General features: G+C 58.9%; 1 protein-coding gene across 2 annotated transcripts in view; it reads left to right on the forward strand.

Moving 5' to 3' along the window:
• ANAPC1 (anaphase promoting complex subunit 1) overlaps window positions 1–14068 on the forward strand; it is a 97362-nt gene that overhangs the window by 7676 nt on the left and 75618 nt on the right. Inside the window, exons 4-13 of one of the 2 annotated variants that reach the window (XM_029061318.1) lie at window positions 732–783; window positions 2150–2250; window positions 3732–3814; window positions 4810–4883; window positions 7460–7605; window positions 8333–8553; window positions 9717–9926; window positions 10835–10930; window positions 13428–13518; window positions 13628–13693. In XM_029061318.1, coding sequence (XP_028917151.1) covers window positions 732–783; window positions 2150–2250; window positions 3732–3814; window positions 4810–4883; window positions 7460–7605; window positions 8333–8553; window positions 9717–9926; window positions 10835–10930; window positions 13428–13518; window positions 13628–13693 — 1140 coding nt within the window. The remainder of the gene's footprint in view (window positions 1–731; window positions 784–2149; window positions 2251–3731; window positions 3815–4809; window positions 4884–7459; window positions 7606–8332; window positions 8554–9716; window positions 9927–10834; window positions 10931–13427; window positions 13519–13627; window positions 13694–14068) is intronic. The other variant, XM_029061328.1, reaches the window with a different exon arrangement.

Below are 14068 nucleotides of genomic sequence, written 5' to 3' on the forward strand. Positions count from 1 at the left end.
TTTGGGAGAGCACGATACGGCGGACACGTTCCCTATCCGCGACGAGCTAACGGTCTAGAGGGGGAGACAGACGTTAATAGAAATAAATAAAATTGTAGATGGGTACATCAGTGCGGGGGGGCCGGGAAGGGGGATGAATTAAGGGAGCGAGCCAGGGCGACGCGGAAGGGAACGGGAGATCTTCCCTCCTGCTTTCTCGGGACGGTGGCGTTCCTGGGAATTGGCTGGAGAAAGCTGGATAGTTCATTTAGGGTGAAAATAACGGGTTCCCTGCCTTCTAGGAGACTTGGGAGAAAACCGTCTGGAGTCTGTAAGCTCCCGGTGGGCGAGGAGCGTGTCTACCCACTCTACTGCAAGATATTCATATAACACAGCTGTGACTCAGTCAGGGTGAAAGAAGATTGGAGTGAAACGGGCGAACAGAAAAATTATTCTTATTGTTCCCGGCTTAATGATGTGCCCGGATTCACTCGGTTGCGTTGATGAAGCGCTTGCTGACTCAAAGCACCGTACGAAGCGCTCTGGAGAGTACAATAGGATGATAGACACATTCCCCGCCCGCGGTGAGCTTACGGTCTAGAGGGGGAGACGGTAACATCGAGAAATGAATTCCAGACATGGACCGAAGTTACAGATAGGTTCGTAAGGATGGTGGAGGAGCCGGCGACATTTTTTTATTTGTTTTCTAATCCGATCGCCGATAAGCGGTTGCTTACCTGTTTCGATCGTAGGCACTGTGGTGTGACTTCATCGTCTCTCAGGATAAATCCGAAGAAGCCAACGGTAAGTTTATTGCGTTAGGAATTTTGTTTTACGTTCCGATGGGATTTATTGCGTTTCCTCCCCACGTACAATGTCCGTTGCCACGTCGCTTCTCTTCCGCCGTGTGATGTTGGGCGAGTCGCTTAAATTTTGCAGAATGGAGATTTATTCGTTCATCTATTCGTTCGGTCATCAGAGCACTGTACCGAGCACTTGGAAGAGTACGGTACGACAAGAAACAGGCACGTTCCCTGCCCCAACGAGTTTACAATCTAGAGGGGGGAGGCGGACATCAATATAAACAAATAAATGACAGATATGTACGTGAGGGCCGAGGGGCTGGGAGATTTGACACCTGTTCTCCCTCCTACCTAGACGGGCGAGCCCCAGATCGTACCTGATCATTATTTTGATTATTTGGCACTGAATTCGGTACGTGGCTCACAGTAAGCACTCAAGAAACACCGCAGTCTCTGTCGGTTATCGTTAGGCGACTTGGTCAAAAGGAGGTCACCGGAGTTGTGGGCGAGTATGGTCTCGGCCGAACGAGGAGAGCAGAAAGTCCGTTGCAGGGGGTGGAGGAGAGTTGGAGAGCGAGGGGTTCGGTAAGGAGTTTGGACAGGAATGGGCGGAGGAAAACGGGCCGGAGAAGCGACGTGGCAGGGATGTCGAGAGAGAGCTTTTTTTTAGGAGGGGGAGGCTTGAGCGTGCTCGGAGGCAGAGGGGAAGGAGCCGGAGGAGAGGGAGAAGTTAGCAGTGAGGTTGGGAGGGGGATGCGACTCATCTGAGCAATCAATCCGTTGTAGTTATCGAGCGCTTACTGGGTGCAGAGCACTACTAAGCACCCGGGAGACTACAAATAAAGCAGTGTGTGAGAACGGTAGACGCGTTCCTTGCCCACAGCGAGCTTACAGTCCAGAGGGGGTGACTGCTTTCACCGGCTAGTCTGCCGTAACCGCAAAACGAACTCCACCTCCGCTGGATTCGGGTGCTGTTCTCTGATTTGTTTTTTCCCCCATCAGCTCGTCGTGTCCTGATTTTTTTCGGTTCTGGTTTTGAATGGTATCTGTTAAGCACTCGCTATGAGCCGGGATGGATCCGAGCCAATCAGGTTGGACACACGGGATTAAAAAGTCTCCATCCCCCATTTTACGGTTGAGGTCCCTGAGGGCCCGCGAAGTGAAATGACTTGCCCAAGGTCACACAGCAGGTGAGGGGCGGAGCAGGGGTTAGAACCCGGGCCCTTCTGACTCCCAGCTTTTCCCTAGGCCCCTCTGCTTCTGATGTTCGACCTGGTTGGTATTTTCGTGGTGCGGTGTCCTAGTGTTGCTTCAGGGGTCGACGCTGGGTGCGGCATTCTAACCTCCGGTTGATTTTTTCATCTCAGGTAACGACGAAGTAGAAAAATGTATATGCATACTACAGAGCTCATGCGTAAACGTCCATAGCATCGAGGGAAAAGATTATATCGCTTCCTTACCTTTTCAGGTAAAGCTTCCTTAATTCTTCACTAGCGCTTTCGTCTTTTTCCAAAAGTTCACTGGAGGAGATTGGATGGTGGGTTTGGAAGAGTCTCGGTGCTTGACCTTTGGGGCAGAATAGCGTAAAAGAGTGTGATAGCTGAAATCCGGAAACCCACCACGTACTTAGAAACCGTTTTAATCCTCGTTTATTTTTCCGAGGAAAGGAAAGAACAACCGGGGAGGAATGAATAGTTAGGTATTGCTTTTCAGGGTGTTGATTCGGGGCTCTTCTGTTCAAAAGTATAATTGTGTGAGGCTTTTTCAAAAAACCTTTAGTTCTGTTGATGAAAAAATGGTGGTTTTGTCTTTGTTTAGATCGATCCGAGGTACTTTGGAAAATAAGAAATAAAATATATGTGCAGTAGGTAGCTTACTCTTCTTCAGCACTTTTAAATGGCAATAGTAGTTATACTAATTGTTATTATTGTGGTATTTGTTTGGTGTTTACTATGTGCCGAGCACTGTACTAAGTGCTGGGGTAGATACGAGATACTTAGGTCCCACACGGGGCTCACAGTCTCAGTTCCCGTTTTACAGACGAGGTAACCGAGTCACAGCAAAGGTAAGTACTTGCCCGGAGTCACACGGCAGACAAGAGGCGGAGCCAGGATCAGAACCCGGGTCCTCTGACTCCCAGGCCCGCGCTGTTTCCACTCGGCCACACTGCTTTATGTCCTTTCATTTGTTCACTCAGTCGTATTTATTGAGCACTTACTGTGTGCGGAGCATTGTACTAAGCACTCGGAATATACACTTCGGCAACAGATAGAGACAATCCCTGTCCCACAGCGGGCTCACGGTCTCCAAGGGGGAGAGAGACAACAAAACAAAACAAATTATTGAACGTGAAGAAATTTAACGGGCAGCAGCGAGGCCTAGCGGATAGAGCCCGGGCCCGGGCGTCAGGATGGACCTGGGTTCTAATCCCGGCTCTGCCCCTCGTCTGCTGGGTGACCTTAGGCAGGTCAGTTCACTTCTCTGGGGCCTCAGTCCCCTCGTCGGCAAAACGGGGATTAAGACCGTGAGGCCCATGTTGGACGTGGACCGGGTCCAACCTGACAACCTCGTATCTACCCCGGCGCCACCCCACAAAGAATGTGAAGAAAATACGAGAAGCAGCGTGGCTCAGTGGAAAGAGCCTGGGCTTGGGAGTCAGGGGTCATGGGTTGGAATCCAGGCCCTGCCGCTTGTCAGCTGTGTGACTGTGGGCAAGTCACTTCGCTTCTCTGGGCCTCATCTGTAAAATGGGGATTAAGATTGCGAGCCTCACGTGGGACAACCTGATGACCCCGTATCCCCCCCCGTGCTTACTATGCACACAGTAAGCGCTTAACAGATACCACCGTTATTATTCTTATTTGTTTCTGGGAAACCGCGTAATGATGCTGAGGGGCTTAACTCTTCTTTTCCTCTCTTTTTGCCGTGTCAAACCGACGGGCTTTCTAGGTTGCAAATGTTTGGCCCACCAAGTATGGTTTGTTGTTTGAACGGACCAGTTGTGCGCACGAAGCTCCTGCCAGCCCTCCCAGGTTTGCGTTTTTCACTGATCAGCTGAGCCTCTGCTCTGACAGACACCCCCAACCTCCCCCACTTCATCCGAGGCAACAGATCCGGCTGTGTCTTAGCACCTTTCTTCCTCTCCGTCATTTTCTCGAAGTATTTTCCGGCGGGGGATCGGAAAGCACCGTAGAAATATGATCCCTCGAGCCCTCACCCCTGACGTCGTGGACTCCCCCGCCACGTGTCCGGTCCGGGGGCCGGGAGAAAAAAAGCTGTGCTTAGAAAAGTCACCGCTGTTAGTTTTAGCAGAACCGGTCATTCGTTCATCGAGCGTCGTATTTATTGCGTCCTTACCGTGTGCAGAGCACTGTACTAAGCACCCGGGGGAGTGCAACAGAACAGTCAACAGGCGCAAACCCTGCCCGCAACGAGCTAAAAGTCTAAAGCGGGAGCAGAGGTTAATATAAATCAGGAAATCAGAGGTGTGTATATAAGTGAGGTGGGGCTGAGGGAGGGGTGAATAAAGGGAGCGAGTCGGGGACGCAGAAGGGAGCGGGAGAAGAGGAAAGGGGGGCTTAGGGAAGGCTTCTTGGAGGAGACGGGCCTGCGGTAAGGCTCTAAAGCAAGGGCTGAGTCGTCATCTGTTGGATTCGAGGAGGAAATTCTGCTTCGGGGAGAGCTCTCTCTCCTCCCTTCTCGTTTCCCACCCTGCCGGCGTCGACTTGCCTGCTCGCCGCCGCCTCTCGATCGGCTTTGGATTCTGGCAGGAAAAAGCGGGGAAGAAGGCCACTCGGGGAAGGAGCGCGGAGGCGAGAGGGTCGGGAAGGGTGGAGAAGAGTCGGAGCTCAGGGGTCGGAGAGGAGATGGCGAGCCGGGAATGCGAGAGGGTGGAGGAAGGCTAGGTCGTCTGGGGAGTCGGGAGGCCTTGATCCGATGCACCGTTCTGGCGGTCGACTCCAGCGGGGATAAGGGAAGCCGCGTGCGATGCGTCTGGCCGGTAACCGTGTCCGTTGCGTTTTGCTAGAGAACCGTTACCCACCATGTTCAGCATGCTGCATCCCCTGGATGAAATCACTCCTCTGGTGTGTAAATCTGGAGGTGAGTAAGTAATAACGGTCCTGACGGTAACGGCGGCGGTATTTGGTAAGCGCCTACTCCGTGAGCAGCGGCAGGGCCTAGTGGGTGGAGCACGGGCCCGGGAGTCAGAGGGACCCGGATTCTTCTTCCTAATGGTGTTTAATAACGATAATGTCGGTATTTGTTAAGCGCTCACCGGGGGAGATACGGGTCGTCCCACGTGGGGCTCCCGGTCCTCATCCCCGTTGGACGGATGAGGTCGGCGAGGCACGGAGAAGTGAAGTGACTTGCCCGCGGTCACACAGCTGACAGATCCGGGAAGCGCTTACTATGTGCCGGGAGCGCCGGGGTAGCCGCGAGGTCATCGGGTTCGGACCCGGTCCCCGCCCCAGGTGGGGCTCACGGTCTTCATCCCCATTTGGTCACTGAGGAGTGAGGTGACTTGCCCAGGGCCACCCGGCAGATAAGCGGCCGAGCCGGGGCGAGAACCCAGGTCCCTCTGACTCCCAGGCCCGTGCGCTATCTGCTAGGCCGTGCTGCTTCTCGTGGCCCAGTGATGTACGTAACGGGGAAGTCATCAGTCCCTCACCCCACCGCCTCCGTGAACCAGTAGATCCTGCAATCCGGCCGGTTGGGCTTCATCATTATAATGGTGATGATGATAATGTCGGTATTCGTTAAGCGCTTACTGGGTGCCCAGCACTGTTGTAAGCGCTGGGGGAGACACAGGGGAATCAGGATGTCCCACGTGGGGCTCACGGTCTTAATCCCCATTTTACAGATGAGGCAACTGAGGCCCGGAGAAGGGAAGCGACTCGCCCACAGTCACACGGCTGACAAGTGGCGGAGCCGGGATTCGAACTCATGACCTCCGACTCCCAAGCCCAGGCTCTTTCCACTGAGCCACGCTGCTTCTCTGGAGAGAGAAGAGGCAGCGTGGCCTAGTGGCTGGAACCCGGGCCCGGGAGTCCGAAGGACCTGGGCTCTAATCCCGGCTCCGCCACTTGTCCGCTGCCCGGGCGAGTCGCTTCGCTTCTCTGGGCCTCAGCGACCACATGGGGATGAAGACCGCGAGCCCCATGTCGCGACCGGGACTGGGTCCAACCGGATTTGCTTGCGACCTGGGACAACTCGATGACCCCGTATCCGCCCCGGCGCTCAGAACGGTGCCTGGCACACAGAGAGCGTAGAACAGATGCCGCAATTATTATTATTACGCTGAAGCGTTAGGATAGAACGAAGCGAGAGATAGCACGCTGAGCGAGAGCGTGATGGGGCTGGCGGGTGAAGCGGAAAATACCGGGTGGAACGTTTGAGAGTCGAGCGCTTTTTTTTTTTTTTTTAACACCGTTTGATCTGGGACGGCCGAAACCAACTTCGGTTAGAGAGGGGAAGCAGGTAGGTAACGTGAAAGTCGGCAGAGCGCTGGAAGTAACCGTTAGACATCAGGAAGGGGTTCAGTGATGATAATCACGGTACTCGTTAAGCGCTTACTATGTGCCGAGCGCCGTTCTGAGCGCTGGGGGAGATACAGGGTCGTCGAGTTGTCCCACGTGGGGCTCACGTTGTTTAATCCCCACTTTTACAGATGAGGTCACCGAGGCCCAGAGAAGTGAAGCGTCTTGCCCGGGGTCACACAGCGGACCAGTGGCGGGGTGGGGATTAGAACCCACGACCCCTGACTGCCGAGCCCGGGCTCTTTCCGCTGAGCCGCGCTGCTTCCCTGGTGGTCCTCGGAAGGTTTCTGTTGTGATTTTTAGCCTAGAGCTGGAAGGTCAACCCGTCCAGACCTCAGAACCGAGAATACTTTGTTCTGCCCGCACTAGTTTAAGGCGAGTAGAATCGACATGGCTTCGTGGATAGAGCGCCAGGAGGATCTGGGTTCTAATCCCGGCCCTGCCACGAGTCTGCTTGACCTTGCGCCAGGCACGTCGCTTCTCTGGGCCTCAGCGACCTCATCCGTGAGACCTGTAAGGTGAAGGGTGTGAGTCCCATGTGGGACAGGGACTGTGTCCGGCCTGATCAACTTGTCTCCGCTCTAGTGTTTAGAACAGTGCCCGGCACATGGTGAGTGCTTAACAAGTAGGTAGATCGTGGTATCTGTTAGGCGCTCACTACGTGCGAAGCGCCGTTCTAAGCGCTGGGGGATTCAAGGTGATCAGGCGGTCCCACGTGGGCCTCACGGTTTTTTAATCCCCATTCGACGGGTGAGGTGACCGAGGCACAGAGAGGTTACGTGACTCGCCCCAGGTCACACAGCTGACCGGCGGCGGAGCCCGGGATTGGAACCCGTGACCTCTGACTCCCAAGCCCGCGCTCTTTCTTTCCGTTGGGCCGAGTACCGTAATAATTATTATTCCAGTTATTCTACAGGTGGACTTCCTTATCTGTAGGGTCAAGAATCCTCGGGGACAGGATTTCTGTTCATTTTAGTCACTGGGACGGGATTTCCGTTCATTCTAGTCATCGGGACGGGATTTCTGTTGGGTTTTAGTCATCCGGGCGACCACTCGGCTATAAAAACCTCGAGCCCGTAGTCCTTCTCCTTCTTTTCCCGAAGTCCGGGTTGGCGCTCATCACCTTCCCTCTCCCCTTAGGCCCGTTCGGCCCGTCGCGGGTACGGTACGTGGCGGACGGCTCCGTGAGAATCGTTTTCCTCAACGCGGACCCCTCCGTCGTCATGACGTACGACGCCGTCCAGGGCTCGCATTCGATTTGGGCTCTGCGTCGAGTAAAACCAGAGGTGAGGTCCTGCCGTGGCCGCCCTCTCCCCGGCCGCTCCCTCTCCACCGCTGGCTCGTTGGGGTCGGCCGCCTCTCCGTGGCGCCGTTCCCCCCCCCCCCCCCCCGCCGCTCGGTGACGGGCCGGTCGTCTTTACCGAGCGCCCGCCGGGTGCCGAGCACTGAGCTGAGCGCCCGGGGGGGGTCCGATCCCGGCTCTGCCGCTCGTCCGCCGGGCGCCCTGCCGGGCGCCGAGAACCGAGCGCCTGGGAGAGCCTCCTCCCGGCTCTGCCGCTCGTCGGCTGCGTGACCTGGGGCGGGTCGCCTCGGAGCCTCGGCTTCCTCGTCGGCCGAAGGGGGGTGGGGACCGCGAGCCCCCCGTGGGGCAGGGACCGTGTCCCACCCCGTTTGCCCCTATCCGCCCCGGCGCTTAGTACCGTGGGGGGCACGCGGCAGGCGCTCGACGAATACCACGGCGAGGGTGACGACGTGGGTCCGGGGGCGTTGGCGAGGCGGAAAGGCGAGGGGGTGGGAAGAGGGAGGGTTGAGTTGGGGAAGGCCTGTCGGGAGCAATGCGATTTTAATACGGCGGGGGGGGGGGGGGGGGGGGCGCGCGGGCGGGTCTGTCGTGTGTGAAGGGGAGAGGAGTTCCAGACCTGGGGGAGGCCGTGGGAGAGGGGGCCGCCTCGATCGTTTGAGGTAATTTTGAGGAAAAAAGCCCGCTCTTTTCTTCTCTCTCCCCGCCCCAAGGAACAGAACGTGGTTCTGAAATTCTCCGAGCCCGGGGTCACCCCGCAGCACCTGGCCACCAACAGCTCCCTGACGGCGCACCTGAGAAGCCTCTCCAAGGGGGACTCGCCCGCCGCCTCCCCTTTCCAGAATTACTCCTCCATCCACAGCCAGAGTCGCTCCACGGCGTCACCCGGCTTGCACTCGCGCTCGCCGTCTATTTCCAATATGGCGGCCCTCAGGTGGGTGCCGCCCGGGCCCGCCACCCAACCCTCACGCCCCGAGGGCGCGGCGTAGCCGGGGGAGCCCGGGCCTGGGAGTCCGGAGGTCACGGGTTCTCATCCCGGCCCCGCCGCTTGTCTGCCGCGGAGCCTCGGGCGAGTCGCGGCGCCGCTCTGGGCCTCAGCCTCCTCCTCCGCAGGATGGGGGTCGAGACCGCGAGCCCCACGTGGGACCGGGGTCCCGATTTGCCCGTATCCACCCCAGCGCTCAGTACGGTGCCTGGCACGTAGTCAGCGCTTAACAGATGCCACGGTTATTACCGTCGGGGACGGATCTTTAGAGAGTAATGATATTGGTATTCGTTAAGCGCTCGCTTTGTGCCTGGCGCTGTTCTGAGCGCTGGGGGGAGATGCAGGTTAATCGGGTTGGACACGCCCCTCGTCCCACGGAGGGCCCGGTCCGAGTCCCCGTTTTACAGACGGGGGAACGGAGGCCCAGAGAAGCGGAGCGACCTGCCCGGGGTCACACGGCAGACAGGTGGCGGGGCTGGGATTAGAACCCGTGACCTTCTGACTCCCGGGCCCGGGCTCCAGCAGCTAGGCCGTGCCGCTTCAGTCGTCGACAGATGATCGGTTGCTTATTTATTGACATTAGCACCTTTCTCCCCCCCCCCCCCCCCCCCCCCCCCCGGACTGTAAGTCCGTCGCGCGTGGGAAGCGCTTCTGCTGATTTCGCTGTCTCGTATCCCCCCGAGTGCTTAGTACAGTGCCCTGCACGTAGGGGGTGCTCGGGAGATAGCACCGACGGGTCGGCTGGGGTTGACCGAAAAGATCGATACGATAGAGAAGCGACACGGTCTAGCGAACGGAGCCCCGATCTGGCAGCCGGAAGGACCGGGGTTCTAATCCCGCCCCCGCCACTTGTCTGCCGCGTGACCCTGGCCGGGTCGCTTCGCTTCTCTGGGCCTCGCTAACCCCGTCTGTAGGACGGGGCCGGAGACCGTGAGCCCCGGGCGGGACGGGGACCGTGTCCAACCCGATCACCTCGTGTCTACCCCGGCGCCTCCGCTGGCGCCTGGCACCCGGCGGGCGCTTAAGAAATTCCACGGTGGTGGCTGTCTTCGTCCGAAACGGTCGTCGCGCCCCGTCTCCGAGTGACGCGTTGCGGCTTTGGGTCTCCGCAGCCGCTCCTATTCTCCCGCACCGGGGGTGCGCTCGTTCTCGGGGCCGCAGAGATCCAACTTCACGAGCCTCACCCACTCCCCGAAGAGGCAGAGCGTCTCCCACTCCCCGACCAGCAATCCCGGCGACTCCTTCCTCGCCCCGGAGACGGAGCCCATCGTCCCAGAACTGTGCCTCGACCACCTCTGGACCGAAGCGGTCGCCAACGCGAGGTCCGGCGCTTCCCCCTCCCCGGTCGGTCCTGCGGAGACTCTTCCGTCTGGAAGACGGGCGGGTGGATTGGCAGCTCGGGGCGGGCAGGGCGTGTGTCCCGTGATCGTTCTCTCGTCCCCTCCCGAGCGCTTAGTACAGGGCTCCGCACGGTGTAAACCCTCGGTAGGTTCGTTCGAACGAGCTTCCGCGAGGCGCCGGGGTCCAGATCGCTCTCGCGTCGAGCCGTGTACCGGAGGATCGCGGCGAGAGTGTCGGTTGGCAGCGCGGCCTAGCGGATAGAGCGCGGGCCTGGGAGTCCGAAGGACCCGGCTTCCAACCCCGGCCCCGCCGCTCGTCTGCCGCGCGACTTGGGCCACGTCGCTTCACCGCCTCGTCTGCAAAGCGGGGACGGAGACCCCCGGGCCCCGTGCGGGACAGGGGCGTCGTATGATCCGACTAGCTCGTCTCCACCCCGGTGCTTAGCGCACGGCTCCTGGAATACGGGAGGCGCTTAACGAACCCCATTTCTTCGAAAAGGGAGGGAGCCGGAGGGAGGGGGAGGGAGGCCTCGGGGAGGAGAGGAAGGGGAGACACCCTGCTCCCTTCAGCCGGGAGGAAGCTCGGTCTCAATCCCCATTTTCCAGACGGGGGACCCGAGGCCCGGGGACTCGCCCGAGGTCACCCGGCGGACGACCGGCGGAGCGGAATTAGAACCCTGGACTCTATCCACGAGGCCACGCTGGCGTCCGGAGGGGCAGGAGGGGCGGCAGGGGCAGGCAGGCCCCCTCCCCGAGCTCGAAGTCCCGCGGCCCCTCCTCCGGGATTTCCCCTCCTTCCGGAGCCGGGTCCCGGTCGGCTCCCGCCCCCCCCCCCCCCCGGCACCGACCCTCGACGCTGACGGCGCCTCCTTTCGCTTCCTTATCCGAAGGGAGAAGAATTCTCAGGCCTCCAAAGCGTTCATCACGTCTGACCTGTGCGGACAGAAGTTCTTGTGCTTTCTGGTGGAGTCGCAGCTCCAGCTTCGGTAAGCCCGCGGCGGGGACCCTCCTCCTCCTTCTCGGCTGTGTAACTTGGCGGAAATATCACCGCGGTCCCTGAGATAGAGCGACGCTCCCGGGAAACTCCGAACCAGAGGCGAGCGATGTTTACTTGGGAACTGGCGGAAGGGATCGCGTCGAGGCGAGGCGTCTGGGGGAGCGAATTTGAGGAGGAGTATTGGATATCATACGGTCGATCGATCGATTAACCTGCTGAAGACCGTCTTCTACGTGGAGCGGCGGGTACCGATCATTTAAGTTTTTTGGCGTACGTGTGACCTCGGACTGGAGTTCTGTGCTTCGGTTGCCTCGTTTGTGAAACGGGGGGGGGGGGGGGTAACCAAGCGCTCAGTACAGCGCTCTGCACGTAGTAAGCGCTCAATAGATACTAGCGAATGAATGAATATTAGTGGGAAAATGCATGTAGAGAAGACTTTCTCCTTTTGCCTTAGTACACTGCCCTGCACCTGGTGAACACTCAGTAAGTACGGTCGATGGATCAGTTAACCTGCCGAAGACTGTCTTTTACGCGGGCCGGTGGGGGCTGATTATTTAGGTTTTTTGGCGTATGTGTGACCTTGGGCAGGTCACTTGAGTTCTGTGCTTCAGTCGCCCCGTCGGTAAAATGGGGGGAGTAAGACTGTGAGCCCCAAGTGGGACGGGGACGGTGCCCGATTCGATTTGCTTGTATCCACCCCGGCGCTCCGCGCCGTGCTGGGCACACGCGACAAGCGCTCAGCAGATACCTGAATTATTATTAGTACTATCATGTATGCATCTGTATGCACGCCCACATGTCCGTAAGGTTCTGTGGCCCTGTCCATCACAGAGAAAGATCATCGGCCTGGTTTAAATTCCAGTTTGGCTGGATTGAATTCCATGCCAAGTATTCTTGTGTCTTCTGAAAAATAATTCTTATCAGTAGAGGAGCGTAGGTCTGGCCCTCGGTGGCAACCGTCATCAGTTTTGGGCTCAGTGGAGAGAGCCCGGGCCTCGGAGTCGGAGGTCAAGGGTTCGGCTCCCGGCTCTGCCGCTGGTCAGCTGTGTGACTGTGGGCGAGTCACTTCACTTCTCTGGGCCTCCGTGACCTCGTCTGGAAAATGGGGATTACCGGCGAGCCTCACGTGGGACGACCCGATCCCCCCCCGTGTCTCCCCCGGCGCTCAGAACAGCGCTCGGCACATAGTAAGCGCCTAACAGGTACCAACATTATTATCACGGCGTCCTTCGACTGTCTCGGCGGGCGTTTTCAGCAGGATATTTGCGTCGCCAGCTCTTCTGCCCCATAATCACGGTGATAACTGCGGTATTGGTGGAGCGCTTACTCGGTGCCAAGCACTGTACTCAACTCCGGTACACTGAGGACCGGTCGGCCGCAGTCCCTCTTCCACATGGGGCTCACGGTCCAAACCGGAGGGAGAAGTCGGCTTTTGAATCCCCGTTTTGTAGGTGAGCAGGGTGAGGCGCACGGAAGCGAAGTGAATCGCGAGATCGTAGAGGCAAGTGGCGGGACCGGGATTAGAACCCAGATCTCCCGACTCCCAGGCCCGCGCTCTTTCCGCTGCCCCGTGATCGCGGTGCTCCCTCTCCTTGCACCGGCTCGCCCCCGAGTGAAACGGTCAGTTGGGATAGTATCTGTGGAGGGCTTTCTTTTTCCCGAGCACCGTACCGGGGGTTTGGGAGAGCACATCCCCTGCCTGGAGGGAGCTTACGGCCTAGAGGGGGAGACGGACGTTAAACTGATTTACAGGTAGGGGAAATGGGAGAGGACGAGGTTACGCACGGAAGTCCCGCGGGGCCGGGGTTGGGGTGAGTATCGCAAATCCAAGTGCTTCGGAAACGCAGCAGGGAGGGCCGACGGAAGAAGTCAGGCCCCGGTCGGGGATGCTCCCCTCCGAATCAAATGCCAGTAAAGCTTTCGAGCTCCGCCGTTGAGAGAGGTTCGCTCTCCGGGGCTGCCCGTAATGGAAAGGTCTAAGCCGAAGGGTCAGACGGTAGTCGATTCCCCCGTGCCGGGCGCGGGAAAGAGTCAAAAGGCGGACGATCGAGCGATCGGAACGTCGGTCGGAGCCGGCGGCGGAGACTCGGGGTTTCTGCTGCGCGGGAGAAGGCGATGGTAGACCGCTCCCGCATTCATTTTTACCAAGAAAACGCTACGGCTGAAGTCCGTGAAGTCGCCGTGGATCGGAAACGACTCGGCGGCATTCGCCGCCGAGTCGGGAAAGGCCTCTTGGAGCGCGCGTGATGTCAGTAGCGCTGGGAGCCGCGTGTGGGCCGCGGACCGGGTCCGACCCCGTTTGCTCGTACCCGCCTCGGCGCCCGGCACGGGGTGAAGCGCTTAGATGCCACGACGATTGTAACGCTGTCGTCGTCGATCCGGGACGACCCTATCCACGCTCGCCGTCTGGTTTCTCTCCTCCGGGCAGCATTTGGGACTAGGTGCTCATCTCGCTCTCTCTGTCTCTCTTCGACTGCGCCGCTCAGCTGCGTGAAGTTTCAGGAGAGTAACGACAAGACCCAGCTGATCTTCGGTTCCGTCGCCAGCATTCCCGCCAAAGACGCGGCCGCCGTGGAGGTGAGCACGCCCGCCTCGTGGACGCCAAGCGTCGTTTCCTCGCGGCCGCTCCCGGCCGGAGTCGCGCTTCCTCAGATGCGGGGGCTCAGTGCCGGACTTGTGCTTTCAGAATATTGACACCACGTTGGTCCTGGAAGGCAACGGGAGCTTGGTCCTGTACACGGGAGTGGTTCGGGTGAGTCCCCGGCTGCGGGCTTTTCCGATCCGTCCAACAACAGTTTCTCTTGGTTCACAGTCTTGGTAGTCTTTCGGCGCTTACCGTGTGGCAGGCGCCGTTGCAAGCGCCGAGACGGGGGCGGAGTTCATCAGGTTGGACGCCGTCCCTACCCTCCCGGCCAGTTGTCTGCAGCGTGGCCCTGGGAGCCCGTTGTTGGGGAGGGGTGGTCTCTTACTGCTGCTGCATTGTCCTTTCCGAGCGCTTGGTACGGTGCTCGGTAGGTGCTCAGTAGAAAGCGGCGTGGCTCAGCGGAAAGAGCCCGGGCTTTGGAGTCAGAGGTCACGGGTTCGAATCCCGGCTCCGCCACCTGTCAGCCGTGTGACCGAGGGCGGG

The sequence above is a fragment of the Ornithorhynchus anatinus genome, chromosome 1 (assembly GCF_004115215.2).
Source record: "Ornithorhynchus anatinus isolate Pmale09 chromosome 1, mOrnAna1.pri.v4, whole genome shotgun sequence".
Lineage (NCBI taxonomy): Eukaryota > Metazoa > Chordata > Mammalia > Monotremata > Ornithorhynchidae > Ornithorhynchus > Ornithorhynchus anatinus.